At 39.0% G+C, this 20051-nt stretch overlaps 1 protein-coding gene across 3 annotated transcripts; it reads right to left on the bottom strand.

Annotated features, from left to right (window-relative positions):
* Positions 1-3199: 3199 nt before the first annotated feature.
* Positions 3200-19675, bottom strand: LOC122654338 (eukaryotic translation initiation factor 5B-like). Of its 3 annotated transcripts, XM_043848394.1 has the most exons (7): positions 18891-19675; positions 16715-18620; positions 16531-16612; positions 16317-16383; positions 4905-5090; positions 4759-4819; positions 3200-3560 (listed from the first exon to the last, which is right to left on the bottom strand). In XM_043848394.1, the coding sequence occupies exons 1-7, from the start codon at positions 19584-19586 to the stop codon at positions 3391-3393; spliced, it is 3168 nt and encodes a 1055-aa protein (XP_043704329.1). In that variant the 5' UTR covers positions 19587-19675; the 3' UTR covers positions 3200-3390. The 3 variants fall into 3 exon arrangements, with proteins under 3 accessions (XP_043704329.1, XP_043704328.1, XP_043704330.1); XM_043848393.1 differs by having other exon boundaries at positions 3201-3560; positions 16715-19675; XM_043848395.1 differs by lacking the exons at positions 4759-4819; positions 4905-5090 and having other exon boundaries at positions 3393-3560; positions 16715-19675.
* Positions 19676-20051: the final 376 nt, after the last annotated feature.

Here is a 20051-nt window from a genome sequence, read left to right on the forward strand (position 1 = left end):
TTACTGACTATTAGGACGCAATGCGTCAGGTTGGTTTGCCCCAACTCTAAACCTTTTAAGGGCTAATGCGTGACCCAGCAAATCCGTTCGACCACTAGGAGAGAGTGATTTACGACCAGCAATAAGAAAAGGTTGGTCGTAGATCACTAACACACAATGGTGCTCTACGATCAGCTTACTAATAATTGGGCATAGAAGCCTTATCTTTGTTGTTTTGGTGATCGTAGACCATCCTAGGGGCGAAAGTGAGACTTTGGCTTATTCATTATATACTTTTTATGAATGTCAACTAAGAATCGTAAGTAAATGGATCCCGGTTGTTCAATCATTTGACAACCAGAGTCATTCTTTGATAAATTATCACTGAGTCAGGCTCAATAGAATTTGATCCATCCTTTTTCCTGACGATCTTTGGTTATATCACTGAGTTGGTTACTCAGTGAGACAATAACATGAGCTTCACAGAGTGCTACCTTTTATTGACTGTAACACATCCAGTCAGCTATCTACGTACTCAAATAAGAAGACCCGTGCATTTATTACAATTTTTTGCTAAGAGAGGAATCAACTGGTATAGTTCATTTGTTAACTATTGCTTTTCAATTGGCTACTTTTGCATTAATTGCTACTTCAGCCTAGAGTTGGAGGTTGAATAGAAAATCTTGCGGATCTCCATGGCGAAAGGCATTCTTCACGTCAAGTTGAAATAAGGACCACTTTTTTATTGCAGCCAAGGCAAGAATGACACAAATGGTGGTCATTTTAGCAACTTGGGGCAAATCTTTCTGAAGTTTCGACTCAATATTTTTGTTTAGCTACTACTAACGGTTTGTATTTATCTACCAAACCATCTGCTTTATGCTTGATCTTGTAAGATACAATAATTATCTTAGTATTTATTGTCATGCCGACAAAAGCTTGGGTTAGGGCTCCAAAACCTTAACCTGGGTGCGCAAAAGCAATTACATATTCAAAATCTACATAGAAAACTAAGTAAATGTATGTAAAAAAGGAGGAGAGAGATAATACCTTTTTGGGGGCCCGAAACAGGCTAGCGGGTGATTTCCAGCCAATCGGGTTAGAAGTTTAGAATTCTGACATACATTGTTGTGTCCTAACCAGTATTCCAGTTCCAATGGTGTCTTGACGTCTTTTTTAGGGTTCTTGATTTTTTTTGGGAATTTCGGCCCTCATTGGCTTTTTGTAGATTCCCCCTAGATTTCAAGCCTTCTCCAGGGCCTTTTGGCTTATCAAGGGACTATTGTGGGACTTAGGCCAGAGAAAAGAGATCTCAGAGCATGAAAAAACAAATTTCCAAAGGCTTGAGTCTGTTTTTTAAAATGAAAGAGATCCTCCTTATTTATAGGGAGAGGAGAGAAGAACAGGAGGATCCATGTGGAAGCATCCCAAGGCCATAGGGTTTGTCCACCTTGGGGTCTTGTATGCTATCAACTTTCTACTGTCTTCCAGGACTGATTCTAGAAGATCTGTCGCCCGATTTGGATGATCTGTATATCAATAGAAAGAATTTTGAGTCTACTTTCCAATGACATAAACATCAACTCTATATTCCATCGAGAACAGTCAGATGTGTCCAAAGCCGATTGACTTGCAGTGCGATTACCCTTCTAACAGACTTCCGAGAGTGATTTCGCAAGATCCTATTGTTAGATTTTGATGATCCATATAATTAACATAAATAATTTTGAATGGTATAATCAAATATGCAAATGTCCACCAAAAATTTGGCCAAGAACATGATCAGATCTGTATTCTAAAGCAGGCAGGGCTGGTAGAATTAGGGTTTGATGAAATAGTGGCCAAACAATGTCGGATTTGCACCAAATTTTATGACATGCTTTGGGCATGTCATGGAAATGTGCTATCTAGAGATTTTCAGCCCATTCTAACAGCGTTTGGGCATCCAAATGATTTCAAGGACAAAACGGTCATTTTCCATCAAAAATTCCCTAAGAAGTATTTTGGGCTCCAATCACTGGCAATAAGATAAGGGATATTTTAAAGTGATAAAATTCAACATCAACAGAATACCCCTCTAAGTGAGTGCACGCAATGGACAAAAATCAAAGAAATGACTCTAAATCTTATCATAGTTGAACCTTAAGAATCAAATGATCAAACTATATTCGAATTCAGAAGTGAAAGGGATATCAATGTTTGGTCAAACCATAGAAGAGTGCAATAGTAACCAAAAAATATAAGAGATCAAGCCGTACGCGAGTAAAAAGCAACATACCTTGAGGGAGCTAGATTAAGCATTGACACTAATCAACTTTGGGTCGGCTAAGATCTCACTTTAATAGTTTAATAATTCTTGAAGAGTAAAAACTAGTTCAAACAAAAGATGAAAACTTGTGCACAGGCCCACAACAAAAGTGAATGAGCGCATGAATATTAATAGTCTAATACGAAATAAGTCTAAAACATGGAAAGGCATGCAGCATGGAGAACGACATATGATTCACGAATGATAACTTGGAATCAAATAACATGAATTAAAGATCATATGAGACCATTATACTCATCATGGAAGATCAAAGGTACATGTAAATGGCTTTAAAACTAAACCTATTCGTAAATTAGGATTTCTCTTACAAATTTATGAATGAAATGTTAAATTCTAATGGTTTTATAGTCTGAGAATGCGAAATTGACCTAGAATGCATACGAAACACAGCCTTTTGTAAACCATTTCTGAATGCTAATCCACATGTCAAGCTTAAGTCAATTTTGTTGAGTTTAATTGTTCTCTTTTTTTTCTTGTACAGGGGGTTCAAGTACCTAGTCTATCTCAAAACCCTAACAGTTATTGAAAAAAAAACGGAATAAGAAAACAAACTTGACAAAAAAGGGTTAGCAAGAGGAGCAATTTGCTCTGTAAACTGAAATTTAAGCCAATATTCATGTACAACAAGGAAACCCAACACAACCCAATGCGCGCGCCCCCCAAACCCACCCACCAAAAATAAAAATTATACTACCAAAGAATTAATAGAAATACATCTATCAGTACCAACTCTGGATTTTGTGAACCCAACCAGCAAAATAAAGAGGGGCTTTGTTAAAAAGGTGTAAACCAAAATAAAAATTTGCCTTGTGTACAAACAACAAGATTATCAGTTGAAGGTGTAGATGCAATATAGAAGAAGGAAAGAGATGAAGCTTGACATGGTCTTGGAATGCTTGCGGCACCACTTACAGATACACTAGGCACCAGCATGACTGCACTTTCACCAGCAGTGCTACCTGGTGTTCTTTAAAATTCTCAGGCAACATTTGTTTGGATCCTGGATCTGGTCAGCATCATTCTGAACTTAGTCTATAATAGCTCTTGGCTGGAGGCAAGAGGGAGAGCTAGTACTACTGTCTTTAAGGTTTTACTTCAGATATCTTGGCACCAAGAATCGTACTGTAGAAACTCCATGACGGATTCTCGCATGTGATAGCACATTGACCAAATGGATGTTCCTTCACATATTTCTGCACATCCTCAGCCATAGATAATCCTTCTAGATAAACTCGAAGATTGCCTCCTGTGCCTGTCATGAACAAAACGTTAAATTTCTGCCTTTCTATAGGACCAAGACGAGAGTATTCTCAAATATTCATTACAATTTGACACAAGGGGTAAAAGCATCCAGCAGGTATACTTGTTCCCCATGCAGGATGGTGGCTCCTGGCCTGCTGATTGGTCAAACCTATACATATTGACGATCTAAAGCCAAAAATTCCTAAACATCCATCAATAAAACTTAATTCTTATACGTTTCGGCATCAATTTCCAACCCTTTCAAAAGATTGTTCTAATCTATTGTGTTTTGAGATCAACTCATTAACACTGAATGCTAAAACTGCCTTCCCTTTTATTTGGTTACTTACTACTTACTAGTATGTTATTCCTGAAAGTTCCATCGCAATGTGTTTTTAATTGATTTTTCGTTCTACTAGGGGGGGGGGGGGAAGTAATTCCATACAAACCTGTCACCTCCTTGTATTTGAAATGAGGTCCCTATTATTGGGTCAATATTTACCAAAATGCATTAGTTGTACAAAAAATACAATTGACGAGACTCAAATTCGCACATGTCATTGACTACACAAAAGCATGCACATACTATTCATTTTACCAAAATGCTATTAAACATTGTTGGCCTCATATTTTGAATCTTGTCATCGCAGTATCAAGAAACCAAATAGTGTAGTCACAGTCATACATCCCATTTGGAATACATGTTATGAGAAAAATGAATTACTAAAACTTCCCATACCCTGCTCACAAAAACACATGCTTAGAAAAACAAATGTGGTGTATCACTGAATTTTTATCACCTCCAATTCGCTGCCCTCTCCAATTCCCTCCAATTCCTCACATAGGAGCGGAAACGACCACCCTACCCCCTGCCCGAACACACTGCCCAAGGTGGGGTAGGGTGGTCATTTCTGCTCCTATGTGACGAATTGAAGGGAATTGGAGTGGGCAGCGAATTGGAGGTGATAACGATTCGTGTATCACTACTTTTTGGGGCGATCTTGAGGTTTCAATTCAAAAACAATAAAAAAGAGCAACCCAGTGCACAAGGCTCCCGCTAATGCAGGGTCTAGGACAGGCAAATGTACGCAGCCTTACCCCCCACTTCGCAGGAGAGTCTGTTTCCAAGTTTCGAACCCGCAACCAACAGGTTGCAATAGTGCAACTTAACCGTAGGAATGTAGAGAAGATAATGGAGAAGGTTTTACCTAAAGAATTATCCTCTGTATCCTGAAACCTGTAGGAATCTGGGAAGATTGCTGTATTTGGCTGAACAATATGGAGAAATAACTAAAGTGAGAATCAATGATAGAATTCAAAATGTAGAACAAAGTCTCTGGATGAAGAATCTCACTGGATTGCATAGAGCCTTGTAAGGAGAATCATCCACCAACAATGAGTTTGACTCGTTGTAGTCTCCCTTCTCCCATGGAAGATTAGGGTCATGTTTATCCCATAGCTTCTTTAGCTCTTTCAATACAAGAGGTTTATGCTTGTTCTCAATAGTTTTGAACCCTGTGTTAGTACAATGCGACTGGTCCTGTCAAAAATAATCAAGTCAAATGAAGACCACTAATAACATTCATTGTTGATTCGTTCCTGTGATATTAATAACATGGAGGAAAATGGTCATTGACTCAAACGATATATGGGCAAGACAAACACATAGTATAGAGAGAATTTCAATAATATGCAGCCCAGAGGAGTCAAAATAATATGATTTTTTGATGGATTGATGTTACATTGTCTTTAACAAGGCCAATAACTCAGAATGATTATCACAGAGCTTATAACTGGACTTGAGTGGATCCAGAGCAGAGTTTGGGGGGGGGGGGGGGGGGAGGGGGTTCTTATGATAGGAGCATAGTTGTCACAGTGTCTAGGTGACCCAAGGCATTGAAGGGGGCATAGACACAAGGTGACACCAACAAGGAAATGCTCGCCTAGGCGACCAAGGCGACTGGATGCCAAGGTGACGCTGGCCTAGTCGACGCCTTGACAACTATAGATAGGAGAGTTAGGAGGATCTTATCCTAACCCCTAAGGGCATGTAACAGAATGAAGCTAATGTAGTCCTGACTTAAACATTAAACCAGTACCAAAACAGGATCGGAACAGAGTGACAAATGTCCAGATTTAGGAGAAAACACATAATAAATCAGCAAATCATTAGGCTATAAGCCTGGTCGAGTTATCCATTTAGGAGGTATAAACTATGTTGAAAATTCCAGCAAGATCCAATGGCCAGATCTGTCGATTTCGACAAGTCCTAGTGACTCTAGGATTTGTCAATCCAGGAACCGTATGACTGTTCAGACTTCAGATCACAGAATTCTATTGTCCATTTGTCCAACAGAAAACCAATATGTATGATCAATTTCAGACCCAAACAGTAAAGAGCATATATTGATTTCAGCTTTTAAGTCAACAAAGTTAAATCCTACTCAAAGTAGGACTCCATGAAATAACCAACAGAATTGGTATTTGAATACGGATTATGAAAGAGGGTAATGTCGACTACAGATATCAGAAACCAGAATCTAGATCAGCACTGTAGATCACCCTCAATTCAACAGTCCTAGTGAGGATAGGACTGACGTATCGCAGGAACCAAAACTGGACAGAATAATATAAGAGCAGATTGGTACCTTAATGCAAGCAGAATAAAGAACAATAGCACCTGGGCTTCTCACCACAAGGTATTGATTGGACTCACCACCAACCCACCTGTTGAATCACCACAACAGGGAGCATTCTGAATCACCACAGGACAAAAACCAAAAGCCAAACTTTATTCATCAAATTCATGTACCAGGCTATAACCCTGTTACAACTTATATAGAAGACTCAAACTCATAAAAGGAAAGGTCTAACCCAATCCTTAACTAATAAGATAACCTAAATTGACTAGGAAATTAAAATAATGAAGGAAACTGACTCAAAATAGAACTCAACTTATAAAATACTAATCCAGCCTAACTAAAAGACTTAATAACAATTAAAATTAAGAAATAAACACACTAAATTGATTAATCGCATATCCTAGCCTCTACCCATATTATAGGCATATTAAAGTGGCCCAGTAAACGCATAGGATCAAAGGCCCAACACATACATAACCAACCCCAAAGCTTATTTCTAATCAAATAAGCCTATGTAGGTGATTTAACTGCATCAATTCTTCCTCGGCTTGAAGAAACTCGACCTCGAGTTTCGTGAAGTCGAGGAACCAACTTTATGTGGTGAACATCCGTCTTCAAACCATAACAGAACTCTGGCAACTAGTGGATGTTTAGAATGTAGTCTTCGAGGTGTGGTGCTTTCTCTTCATAGAACCTTTGTGGCATAACAAATTCTATGTGCTCAACTTTGAATCAATATCAACTGTGAATTTCATATTCATAGAGTTCTACACTTTGGTAACCATCATCAAAGACTCAAGGTACAAGCTCTACCTCTTCAAAAACAGCATCATGAATGCCGATGATTTCTTGTGGAGTGTTCATGACCACTACCTCATCTTCCACTGTTCTAGTGTTATCTGCTTTGATCTCTTCAACGTAGATCTCATCAGTAGATTCTTCTACCCATTGATCTTCCGACTTTGAAGCTTCAAGCATAGTTCACTGTGATCACTTCAGCTTTATCTTCAACTTCAGGCTCCTTTTCTTTGAATGATTCATTCGTTCTTCCTTTGATGATGCAAAGTTGAGCTCAGCTTGTGATTTAACATTTGTTAGAAATATCGTATATTAGTGAGTCTCGGGATTAGTGCCCGAATCTATTTTAGTATTTTGTCTTTCCTTATTTGCCCCTACCCCTAATATATATTCTGTATCTCTTTCGTTATTCATCTAATAGAAGATTTTCGGCTGCTGTTCCATTCTCTTCTTCCTCTTCTCCTCTCTTCTCATCTCTTCTCTTCTCTACCTCCATTATTTACATGGTATCAGAGGGCCTATTAGGACTGGTCCACAGCCTGTGGAATTCTTTTCCCTTTTTTTTCCCCGTTTTCCTTTTCTCTGTTCTGCGATCTCTGGTTTTTCTAACCAGCGACTTGCGGTTCTAAAAACCAGGGGTGTTTTCACCCCTTCTTTTAGCTGGATTGTTGGTTGCGGTTTTGAGGATTGAAGTTATGGCTTAAATCTGCTTTTATATTAATATAACACCAAAGCAGATTGTGGAAGTTTTTTTTATGATGTTATGAAGGAGTTGATGTGGCAATAAGAGTATTGGCTATTCTGGAAATTTTATGGTGATTTGATTGGAGCTTGCGGTATTTGATTGGAGCAGTTCGTGGCTGCCAGTGATTTGATTCTGGTGTTTCTCAATTTTTTGTGGAGCTTCCTGAATTTTTCGGTGAGGGTTGAGGTTGGTTGTTTGTGCATAGTCCCACTATGGGTGATGAGAAGAAGAATATGGTTACTAAGGTTGTTTGTTCGTCCTCCAATCGAATCACAGAGAAGAAGCTTGAAGGGGTCATAAATTTTCAGCAATGGAAGAAAATTGTGCAGCTTGTATTGACCGGTCGTGATCAACAGGCACATCTGACAAGCACTAAACCTGCTGATAATACAACCTGGGAGACTATTGATACTCGAATCCTTGGCCAGATGTTGAATTCGATGGAGAACCACATAGTTGATTTGGTTACTCGCATCGACACTGTGAAGAAACTTTGGGAATATTTAGGAGTTTTATACTCGGGCCAAAATAACTTGTCTCGAATTTATGAGCTCTCTTAGGACTTCTATTGGACAGAGAGGAAGGGGATATCTATTACAAGTACTTTGCGGATTTTAAAAGAATATATGAGGAGTTAAATTCTCTCCTTCCCATCTCCTCTGATGTGAAACAGATGCAAACTCAAAGAGAACGTGATGGGTTTTTTAGGAGGCCTTGGACAAGAATATGATTCGGTTAGGTCCCAAATTCTTGGGGCTGAGACTATTGCATCCCTCACCGATACTTTTTCTCGGGTACTTAGGGTATCAAAGCTCTCATGATGCTGCCCCTGTTGTTGAAAGTTCAGCCCTGGTCTCCCAAATAGGGCCTAGTGGTGTTGGTCGTGGAGAAGGTGGGGGCCGTGGCATAGTAAGAGGTCCAAACTAGCAAGGTTTTGGACAGTCAGGTACTACGCCTGATGGTAATATACAGACTTGTCATTATTGTGGTCAACCTGGGCATATTCAGAGGTTTTGTTGGAAGCTCCATAGGAAACCAGCTCAGCAGCAGCAATTTGCCAACTCAGTTACTTCTGTGGAATCAGCCCCTCAGTCTCAACCAACTGAGGATAAGATAGTTGTCATGTCCGATGAGGAGTTTTCTTGGTACAATCAGTTCCAGATGTCACAGCCCACTTCTTCCACTGCTACTCTGGTTGAGACGGGTTATGCCATTGCGTGTCTCTCCGCTACATCTTGTCCCTAGATTATTGATTCAGGGGCATCTGATCAAATGCCTGATGTGTCAGGTATCTTTTTTTCTTTGTCCCCTTTGTCTTCCAGTGTTAGTTTAGCCGATGGATCTTTAGTCAAGGTTAAAGGCACTGGTACTATTGTTCCCAGTTCGTCTCTATCCTTGCCTTCTGTTCTCTACCTTCCCAATTTTCCATTTAATCTTATGTCTGTTAGCAAATTGACTAAAGCTTTAAATTGTTTAGTGACATTTTACCCTGAATCTTGTGTCTTTCAGGAACTTGCTACAAAGAAGACGATTGGTAGAGGTCGGGAGTCAAGGGGGCTGTACTTACTTGAAGGTTCTGGTTCGGTTGCTTGCTCCAGTAAAAATTCTCATCATCAGATTCATTGTCGGTTGGGTCATCCCTCGTTGGAGAGTCTTAAAAAATTAGATCCCAGTTTTGTTTCTCTTTCTAGTCTTGAATGTGAGTCGTGTCAATTTGGGAAACTTCACCGTATGAGTTATCCTCCTCGAGTCCATAAGCGTTCAGCATTGCCTTTTTCTTTAGTTCATTCTGATGTATGGGGTCCGTGTCCTGTTACTTCCAACTTGGGATTCAAATATTTTGTTACTTTTGTTGATGACCATTCAAAGGACACTTGGTTATATGTAATGAAAAATCGTTCTGAGTTGTTTTCTATTTTCTATGCTTTTGTCTCTGAAATTCGAACTCAATTTGGTGTGTGTCAAAATATTGTGCAGTGACAATGCTAAAGAATATTTTTCAGCACCCTTTTCTGCATTTATGGTTCAGCATGGTATGGTCCATCAGTCCTCTTGTTCTGACACCTCAACAAAATGGTGTAGCAGAAAGGAAAAATTGTCATTTGTTGGAAGTTACCCGTTCCATGTTATTTGAAATGCGAGTTCCTAAAATTTTTTGGGCTGATGCTGTAATGACTGCTAATTATCTTATCAACCGTATGCCCTCATCAACCTTGAAAGGGGGGGATTCCCCATTCTTTGCTATTTCCTACAGAGCTATTGTTCTCCTTGCCACCTCACATTTTGGGTGTACATGTTTTACTCGTGACCATCGGCTTGGTCTATCCAAGCTGGATCCTGATGGTAGTTCATCTTCAGCTGAACCTATCTTTTCTGATCTTGATATTCTCATTGCTCACCGAAAAGGTACTCGTTGTTGTACCACACATTCTACCTCTAACTTTGTTTCTTACTCGAGGTTATCTTCTACGTATCGTTCCTTTTTATCTACTATTGAGTCTTATCCCCTTCCCAAGTCTGTGGCAGAGGCAATGTCTAGTCTTGGCTAGAGTACAGCTATGGAGGAAGAATTATTGGCTTTAGATGTGAATCAAACTTGGGAACTAGTTTCGCGGCCACAGGGCAAGACAGCAGGTATTGTGGATTTGAAGTCTTATCTCCAACAGAAGTTCCAGACTAAGGATTTGGGGAGGTTGAAGTATTTTTTGGGAATTGAAGTAGCTCAATCTCAAAAGGGAGTGTTTTTGTCGTAAAGGAAGTACGTTCTAGATTTGCTGACTGAGACAGGTATGCTTGGGTCCAAGCATAGACTCTCCTATGGAGCCCAATGTAAAACTAACTGCTGAAGAGGGAGATGTCCTTGATGATCCAGAAAGATATAGAAGACTGATAAGCTGAATTATTTAACGGTTACCCAACCAGATATTGCTTTTCCTGTGAGTATGGTGACCCAGTTTCTCTCTTCTCCTCAGACTCCTCACTGGGATGCTGTTATCCGGGTATTACGATATCTCAAGAAGGCTCTGGATAGAGGAATAGTGTATCGTGATCATCGTCATAACCAAATTTAGGGTTTTTCAAATGCTGATTGGGCAGGATCTCCAGTTGATAGGAGGTAAACTACAGGATCCTGTACTTTTGTTGGAGGAAACCTTGTCTCTTGGAAAAGCAAGAAACAAAGTGTTGTGACTCGGTCGAGTGCTGAATTAGAGTATCAGGCTATGGCTCATGTGACTTGTGAGCTGATGTGGATTTAACAGTTGTTGTCTGAGTTGGGTTTTAAAACCTCAGTTCCCATGCAGTTGTTGTATGATAACCAGGCAGCCGTTCATATTGCTTCAAATCCTGTGTTTCATGAGAGGACAAAGCATATTGAGATTGACTATCATTTTATTCGTGAGAAGATGCGAAGTGGTCTAATTCTTCCAAGCCATATCAGAACCGGAGAGCAGCTGGCAGATGTGTTTACAAAATCCTTGGGTAGTGGGCGTATTGATTATATTTGTAACAAGCTGTGCATGATTGACATATATGCTCCAGCTTGAAGGGGAGTGTTAAAAGTATTATATATTAGTGAGTCTCAGGATTAGTGTCAGGCGCTTGACGCTAATCCCAAGAATCTATTTTAGTATTTTGCCTTTCCTTATTTGCCCCTCTTACCCCTAATATATATTCTGTATCTCTTTCGTTATTCATCTAATAGAAGGTTTTCGGCTGTTGTTCCATTCTCTTCTTTCTCTTCTCCTCTCTTCTCATCTCAACTCTTCTCTACCTCCATTATTTACAACGTTATTGATGTCTAACTTCCAACACTCTCTAACTTGCAAATTAAATTCCATAGATGAATGCTTCAAGTTCTCTTCAGCTTTAAATACCTTTTAGAGGTAATCTTGTTGAAAGAAGAACTTCCTTTGGATATGCTCTAATAGGTACTTGTTCAACTCGTACTTCATCTCTTCCCACATAGTGGGTGCTCTGCCACTACTCTCAAAATTCCTTCCTAAGTTCTCCACTACCTGTGTGTTGCACCAATAAATTTTTGCGATCCAATTTCATATTCCTTGTTTCAGAGAGTTCGAATTAGACACAATAGTCATCTAAGCTCGCCAACCAGTCATAGAATACCTACGGATCATGTCTCCTACTAATATTTGTCAAGGTGTCGCCTAGGCGTCCAGGCGAATTTGTTAGGGTCTAGGCGATTGTCGCCTTAGTGGCATTGAACGCATTGGCCCTTATTTAAGCCAAATATCATACTTAAGATATTATTCATAAATAAACAAATACCCCCTATTTGAATCTAATAAAATTGTTAAAAAAAAATCCAAAAGGATATAAAGTCAACCACCCAGTTCAAGAACAAAAACTAGATTTTCGGCGGTAGGGGAAATTTTCAACTTTCTAATGCTGGGTTTTTTTCTTAAATCTAAAAATTTCATAAATCTTAATATGGTAAAACATTGCTAAAAACCAAAAGAGCGGAAAAATATACATTTGTTTTGATATCTAAAAAAATATTTTCATTCAGAGCGATTTTGACCGCATTTCGCGCACACCAAATAAGGTTTGACCAGATCATAATTCCTTCAATAAATCATTTGACCAGTTAAACTTCTTAGAGAACAAGAACATTTGTCTAAATCGAGAACAGATTAATTACTTATAGATAAGATCATATTTTCTAAGAACAGTATAAATCAAATGTGAGACTCGGTATACCATGGCAATGACCATTTCCAAAAACAGAATAAATCAACTGTATGTTTTGATTGTTTTAAACTTCCAATCGTTTGCTTCTTCAGTTCTACTGTTTATGATGACTTGATGTGGCTTAATATTGATTTTTTATGACTTGATGTGGCTTAATATTGATTTTTGATGACTTAATGTGGCTTAATATTGATTTTTGATGACTTGATGAGACTTAATGTTGATTTTTGATGACTTGAAGTGGCTTAATGTTGATTTTTGATGATATAAGGTATATATTGTAACATACAAAATAATGTTAGAAAAGAGGGGAAATAAAAAATAAGACTTGGGCACCTTGGTCACCTAGGCAATGCCTAAGCGGGCGCCTTGTCGCCTAAGCACTTAGGCACCTCTCCAATGCCTCGGGTCGCCTTGCCTCATTGACAACTATGCTCCTACTATATTCCTTCAGTTCTAGCTTGACCTTCTGTGTATCATCACAACGTCTTTGGGGTGTACAATGTACCATAAAAAAATATGCACATCAAAACAAATGAATATTTTACCACACTTTGGGTTTTTAGCAATGTTTTACCATATTAGGATTTATGGAAATTTTAGATTTGAGAAAAAACCCAACATTAGAAAGTTGAAAATTTCAACTACCGCAAAAAATCCAGTTTTTGTTCTTGAATTGGAGGGTTGACTTTTTATCTTTCTGGAATTTGATTTTTTAACTATTTTTATTAGATTCAAATAGGGGGTATATGCTTATTTATGAAAAATATCTTAAGTAAATGAAATAACAAATATAAAAACATTTACTTACCAGTGCAAGGCACCCTGCACTATGGCGACAGTCGCCTAGGCCCTACAGATCCGCCTGGACGCCTAGGCAATGCCTAGTGCAAGGTGCCCTACACTATGACGACAGCCGCCTAGGCCCCTACAGATCCGCCTGGACGCCTTGACAACTATGCTTCCCATCACTCAATAACAATATAAGAGGATGACACAGGGTTTTACGTGGTTCAGCAGTAAGCCTAGGTCCACGGTGCAATGCCCTATTTGGGCCTCATATTATGCATGATACACATGGTACAAGATCTCAGCAAGATCGAGATCCCCACGAGATCTCGAAAAAAACTCGATTTCGTGAAGTCTCGAGATGAGACGGTAGGCGATACAGGATACATGCATGATCTCGGTATCTCTCTGGGATCTCGTGGTATCTCGATCTCGATTCAACTCGATCGAAAACCAAGCTATAAAAAGGCACCCTCTCGGCGAGATTTTGACCTCAACTCGAAATCTAGCCTCTCTCGCTTTGCCATGAAGGAAAAACACTTGGAGGCGAGGGTTTTGATGCTTTTTGTTGGTAAATCTCACCACGAATGAAGATGAAAGCTTGGAGATCGAAGATTGAAGCTTCAACATCAAGAGAGGGTTTTGGTGTTTTTTTCATAGATTCATGATCAATACTTGTTTTTTGACTATGTAGTTTTTATGTGATACAATGTCTACCGACACTCATTTCAATACTAGCTACTCTCAAATTGTAGGCCTTGTTACACACTTACACTTGTATTTGTTTAATTTATATCTCTTTCCAAGTTTCTAACAATTATTAACAAACCATCCTCACCATGTATGATTACGAATATGATGCCTAATGCTTAAATGGTTTATGGTTTGATGTTGTTTAATTCATAATGCTTAATTAAGTTGTTTTACACCTATATTTTAATTATGTGTTCTAAATATTGTGTGGAATAGCCTAGGGTAGAGCTCACCTACGTCGTAGACTATCAAACTAGGGTCCAAAGTCAAAGTACCATTTTAGGTTTGAATTTATAAAAACTAATGTTTCCATTGTGTTTAGAAGGCCTACAATAGGGTGGGTGTCAAGTTTCAGGACCTATCTTGGCCATATGACCATCGAAACCACCACCGAGTCAAGACTGGAAAAGATCTCGGCAGAACTCGGTTTCGTGGCCTGGCGAAACCAGGGGCGAAACCAAGACCTAAAACCTTGAAGATACACTACAATTGTTTTTTACTGCAACTACAGTCTAGGAACACCTATCCCTGCTTCAATCAATGCCTCAAAACAGGCGAGGACTACAACCCCTTCTCCAATCAAGCACCCACATGAATGGAGTCAAAAAATATCAATAATAATCACTGGAAAAATCCTCCCATTACAATACCCAAAACTAGGGTTTCAGTCAAACTAGGATTTCAACACATAAACTACCTAAAAAAGGGGATTTACAATGATAGACTATCTCTTGCACGGTAATCCCACACTTGACTGTGTCTTCGGAGAGTAGTCATCAGCATTTTGCTCGCACTCCACAGATCGAGAAAAACTTCAATATCTTCTTCTGCCATGTGACCATACATCACTGCCATATCACATTTTAACCATTCCAGCTCGCCAAGTCATCAATTATTACTGCTTCATCCCCTTTCCGGTGACTCTTTGATATATATATATATGGCAACAAAGAAAAGAATGTTTTTGAGAACGGATGAGTAAAAATCAATCATGTGATATGCAAGATCAAGGGATGGAACACAATAATTGTGTGAGCTTTTAACAACTTCTTTAGGACATGGACTTCAGTAGCATAACAGCCACCTCTTCCTTCTTCCATGCATGCATCCTGGAAAGCATGAATGAATTAAAAAAAAATAAAAAAGCGTCCCAGTGCACAAGGCTCCTGCTACTGCAGGGTCTGGGGAATCATTATCCTCTCAGGTTCCCTGACCGGTGCAGTTGCCCGGTTCCTCTCATAAGGGAGTGGAAATGACGACCTAACCCCCTGCCCGAACACACTGCCCGAGTGGGGTCCACCCCCCCTCTTATTAGAGGCACCGGACAACCGTACCAGGCAGGGAACCTGAGAGGGAAAAAATTCAGGTCTGGGAGGAGCAAATGTACGAAGCCTGAATGAATGATTTAAACTTCCATAAATGAGGCTGGCTTTGGATCCCTGGACTTCAGAAATTGGAGGCCTCCTCTGGATGGAGGAGAGTAATGTCTGCAAGGTCTAAAGGATCAGGATCAGTCTGAGCCAATCCCCATTTAAATCCATTGTGGATCAATCAGATCCAGCCAATGGATCAGAGAATCTGTGACTTCCTAGCTGATCTTACTTCACGTTTAGGTGTTCATGCTTACAAAGATGAAGCCCTTTGTGCTTCTGTGCGTGCATGAATAAATGATAAATCAAGGGGAATAAGTTTGTCAATTTAGTACTCGAGGATGACACTTCTTAATGTTTTTCAGCTGTCTGATGAGCAAGACAAGGGCTTTCTGAGGTTCTCTCATCTCATCAAGAAATCTGGGACTTAGTTTCCTCTTTAAGTCTCTCATTCTCATTCACTCTAGCATCAGCTAACAAGGAGGGAGAAGAGAATTTTCATTATGGATCAGTTCATATTCTTAGTGCTGCGATGTGGACCTTCTCTAATATCTTCCCCCTTTTCCCTCTTTCTTTAATGAAATAATATTCCAGCACCTATTAAAACAGAAAATGGTAGGGCAAAAAGTTCACGGCAATCTAGTAATGAAATTCCTGACACACAGGGAAAGAATAGGAGAAAATAAAAGGCATGGCAAAGGTTAATAATCTAATAATTGAATCAGAACTCCAATGGGTTCTTTAGTGAAATCAGAACTCCTACAGGTTCATTACTGAACCTAGCTTTAGGAACTTTAATCTTATGAACCCTGTACCTCTTCACAAATATAGCTGCTTTTGTTTTTCAATTTTATTCCTCCCCGTTTTTTGTGGAGCTTGTTCAATATGTTAGCACAAAACATAGCAGAAAAACAAATGAAAACAAGAAGCACGCACATTTCAGCGTATACTATGCTTACCCAACAAAACAGCAACTTGTGTTTCATATCTTTCATAAGAAAATCAACTACACCGTCCACATTTTTCCTGCAGGAGAGTTAATAACTGTCAGACATGATCATGAAATCCTGTATCATAAATTGAAGAGTACTTCCAGAAAATGAAAACAGGAATTTAAAAAAAAAAAAAAAAAAGACAAAAAGCCACACAGCCAAGTCAAAGGTTGAAGAGTACTTATGTCTTGATGACCAGACACCCACATCGAACCTCTCAAAGCAGAACTTCAGGAACTCGTCACAATGTTTCCTCTTGAAAACTGAAACAAGAGAATAGCCAAACTTGTTACAACCAAGCAATTAAGGTGGAACTACTAACTTTAAACTTAGTAAGAAAGCCAAATTTCAAAAACAATACTTACGTGACTTTCTAGCAATTTTCTTGTCCGCTTTGAACCCTTTAGGGGCATCAGATACAATATCAGCAAGTAAACCATTGAGATCAAGAATAAGAAGCTTTTTCGGTGTACTACAAGGTGATCTTTCTGGTAAAGTAGGTAACTTCTCCAGAAGGTTGTCTTCCTTACTAATGGCACCAACTGAAATATCATCGTTCATTACAGAACCATTACCAGAAGATATTTTTATCTCATTTTTCTGTTCTAGCTTCTTCGGGAAAGCGTTACAAGGGGAGTCCAGAAGAGCATGGGACACTTTTTTCTTCTTTCTAACTCCCTTTCCTGGTGTAGGATTCTTGTATACACAATTAGCAGAAGACTCGCCAATGGAAATTTTCTCAACAGATTGTGATTGGGTGTTCAGGCCTCCCTTACCTGACTCTAATGAGTTATAATTTCCATGCCTCAGATTGATCAAAATATGAGCAGCACTGTCGAGGTCATTTCCAGTTTCCAAAGAATATTCGTCTTTGTCACAGTAAGTTAAAAATTCTTCCACACTTTGTTTCCCAGAAAATTCATGATCTTGTACTGCTTTCTGAATTTTATTTAACTCATCTTCATTTTCCTTTACACCAGCTAACATATCTATTTCTAATTTTCTCTCTGAACAACCATGTAACATATTTGGCAACTCTTCCAAGTTTGTTTCCTCAGAAATACCATGCTCCCCAACTGATTTCTGGGCCTCTTTCAACTCATTCTCATTTGCCCTATTCTTTCTGTTTTTTCCCAACTTTCTTTTCGATGAAACTAAATTATCTGAACAACTAACAGATACCTCTTCCACTGAACTGTTTTGTACAGTTTGCATCACATAAGCTGGCTCTGTAGAACTAGCTGAGGAGCATGACAACTTTTTCTTCTTTCTTTTTCTCCTCTGTTCCCTCCCATTATTTATTGAACTAGTCTCAGCGAGCTTGTCATTCTTCTTCAAATCAGTATCACTCTCTACCACCTCTAAGATCAAAGTGCTACCCATGGACACATCATGATTCAATTTTTCAAGATGCTTTATATTTTTTAGATCTTGGTCACACATGTTGCCACTCTCTAGAATCTCTCGTACAGGTTCATTATTTTCCACAACTTTGCACTTCTTTTTTGTCATCCTCTTGTTTTTCTGCCTTGAACTCCCTTCAGAATTGTTTTCTGCTCTTTGCATATCCATTTCTATGTTTCTAATTGGTGACTTCATAGCAAGATCTTCTACCTTGGAGATCACCTTATTCTCATCCAAGGATCCTTTTATCTTCAACTCCTTGTCCATGTTGATTTCTACATCCTCTAATTCTTTTCCATCTTGCTCACACAGGTTAACACCCTCCAACAGCTGTTTTGCAGGACTATTATTTTCCACAGATTTACACTTCTTTTCCTTCCTCTTCTTTTTCCAACTTGAACTCCCTCCAGTGCTCTTCTCTGCTGTTTGCAAAGCCATCTTTACATTTCCATTGACCAGTGATTTCAGAGAAAGATCATCTGCATTGGAGATATCCCTATTCTCATTCAAGATATGTCTTCTCTTTTTATCCTTTTCTATGTTTATTTCTACATCCTCCAATTCTCTTGCATCTTTCTCACACAGGTTACCATCCTCAAGCAGCTTTTTTACAGGACCATTATATTTCACAGCTTTACACTTCTTTTCCTTCCTCTTCTTGTCCCTACCTGAACTCCCTCCAGTGTTGTTCTCTGCTGTTTGCAAAACTGTTTCCATCCTTTGATTAACTGGCGACTTCAGAGAAAGATAATCAGTGTCAGACACCTCCAAATTCTCATCCACAGGTTTTTTTCTCTTCTTCTCTTTTACTATGTCAATTTCCATATCATCCAGTTCTTTTTTATCTTGCTCACCCAGGCTACCAATCTCTAGCAGCTTTTGTAAAGGACAATTATTTTCCACAGCTTTATGCTTCCTTTTCTTCCTCTTCTTTTTCTTACTTGAACCCTCTTCAATGTTGTTATCTGCTGCTTGCAAACACGTTTCTATGTTTCCATTGACCGGTGTCTTCAGAGCAAGATCATCACTGTTGGAGACCACAAAATTCTCATTCACCGATTGTTTTCGGTTCTCCTTTTCTGTTTTGATTTCCATACCCAGCAATTCTTTTAGACCTTGCTCACCAAGGTTACCAACCTTTGGCAGCTTTTGTACAGGACTATTATTTTCCGCAGCTTTATGCTTCTTTTTCTTCCTCTTCTTTTTCTGAGTTGAACCCCCCTCAATGTTGTTCTCTGTTGTTTGCAACTGCACAGCCATTTCTGTGTTTCCATTGTCAGGTGCATTCAGAAAAAGATCAACAGTGTTGGAAACCTCCAAATTCTCATCCAATGATTGTTTGCTCTTCTTATCTATTTCTATTTTCATTTCCATATCCTCCAATTCTTTCAGATCTTGCTCACCCATATTACCAACCTTTGTTAGCTTTTGTGCAAGACTATTATTTTCCACAGTTCTATGCTTCTTTTTCTTCCTCTTTTTTTTCTGGCTTGAACACCCTTCAGTGTTTTTCTCTGATGTCTGCAAAGCTGATTCTATGTTTGCATCAACCGGTGCCTTCAGAGCAAGACTAACACAGTTGAAGACCTTCACATCCAATGATTGTTTTCTCTTCTTCTCCTTTTCAATGTTAGTTTCCACAGTTCTATGCTTCTTTTTCTTCCTCTTCTTTTTCTGGCTTGAACCCCCTTCAGTGTTTTTCTGTGATGTTTGCAAAACTGATTCTATGTTTGCATTAACCGGTGCCTCCAGAGCAAGAATAACACGGTTGAAAACCATCTCATCCAATGGTTGTTTTCTCCTCTTCTTCTCCTTTTCTATGTTAGTTTCCATATCCTCCGATTTCTTTTTCAAGTCCCTCACCACTGTCTAAAAAAAAAGTATGTTTCTGCTTTCCCTCTTTCTTCTTCTGCTTCCTTTTTGCTTCATTTGATCCTGCAATATGTTGTAACAATCATGTAATAAAAGAATGTACTCATAGTAAGCTCTACTCGACCATCACCAACCCTTGTCTAACAAAACCCTTCTTTTAATTTAAGACAACATATATGATTCCATCATTCATTCGGTCTGGTTCAAATTATTGAAATAAAGTAAAATAACATCATGCTCATTCAGACAAAGGAAGGGGGTTGGGGGAAGAAATAACTACTCACCCTACTACAGGTTAAGCAACAAACAATGGTAAACAGGTTGGACCAGAAAAGCTAGGCAACAATGCCAAAATATAAGGCTATGTGGGGGGGAATGCATCTTATGACATAGGCCTCACAATGGAATGTTGAGCTGTAAAAAGTA

The sequence above is a fragment of the Telopea speciosissima genome, chromosome 3 (assembly GCF_018873765.1).
Source record: "Telopea speciosissima isolate NSW1024214 ecotype Mountain lineage chromosome 3, Tspe_v1, whole genome shotgun sequence".
Lineage (NCBI taxonomy): Eukaryota > Viridiplantae > Streptophyta > Magnoliopsida > Proteales > Proteaceae > Telopea > Telopea speciosissima.

Excerpts from the sequence above, each read along its gene's own strand:
- LOC122654338 (XM_043848393.1), bottom strand. The coding sequence starts at position 19,586 with ATGGAAACTAACATAGAAAAGGAGAAGAAGAGGAGAAAACAACCATTG. Across the intron at positions 16,613-16,714 it reads GAAAATTGCTAGAAAGTCAC|TTTTCAAGAGGAAACATTGT; the intron begins GTAAGTATTGTT and ends CTCTTGTTTCAG. Across the intron at positions 16,384-16,530 it reads GTCTGGTCATCAAGACATAA|GAAAAATGTGGACGGTGTAG; the intron begins GTACTCTTCAAC and ends ACTCTCCTGCAG.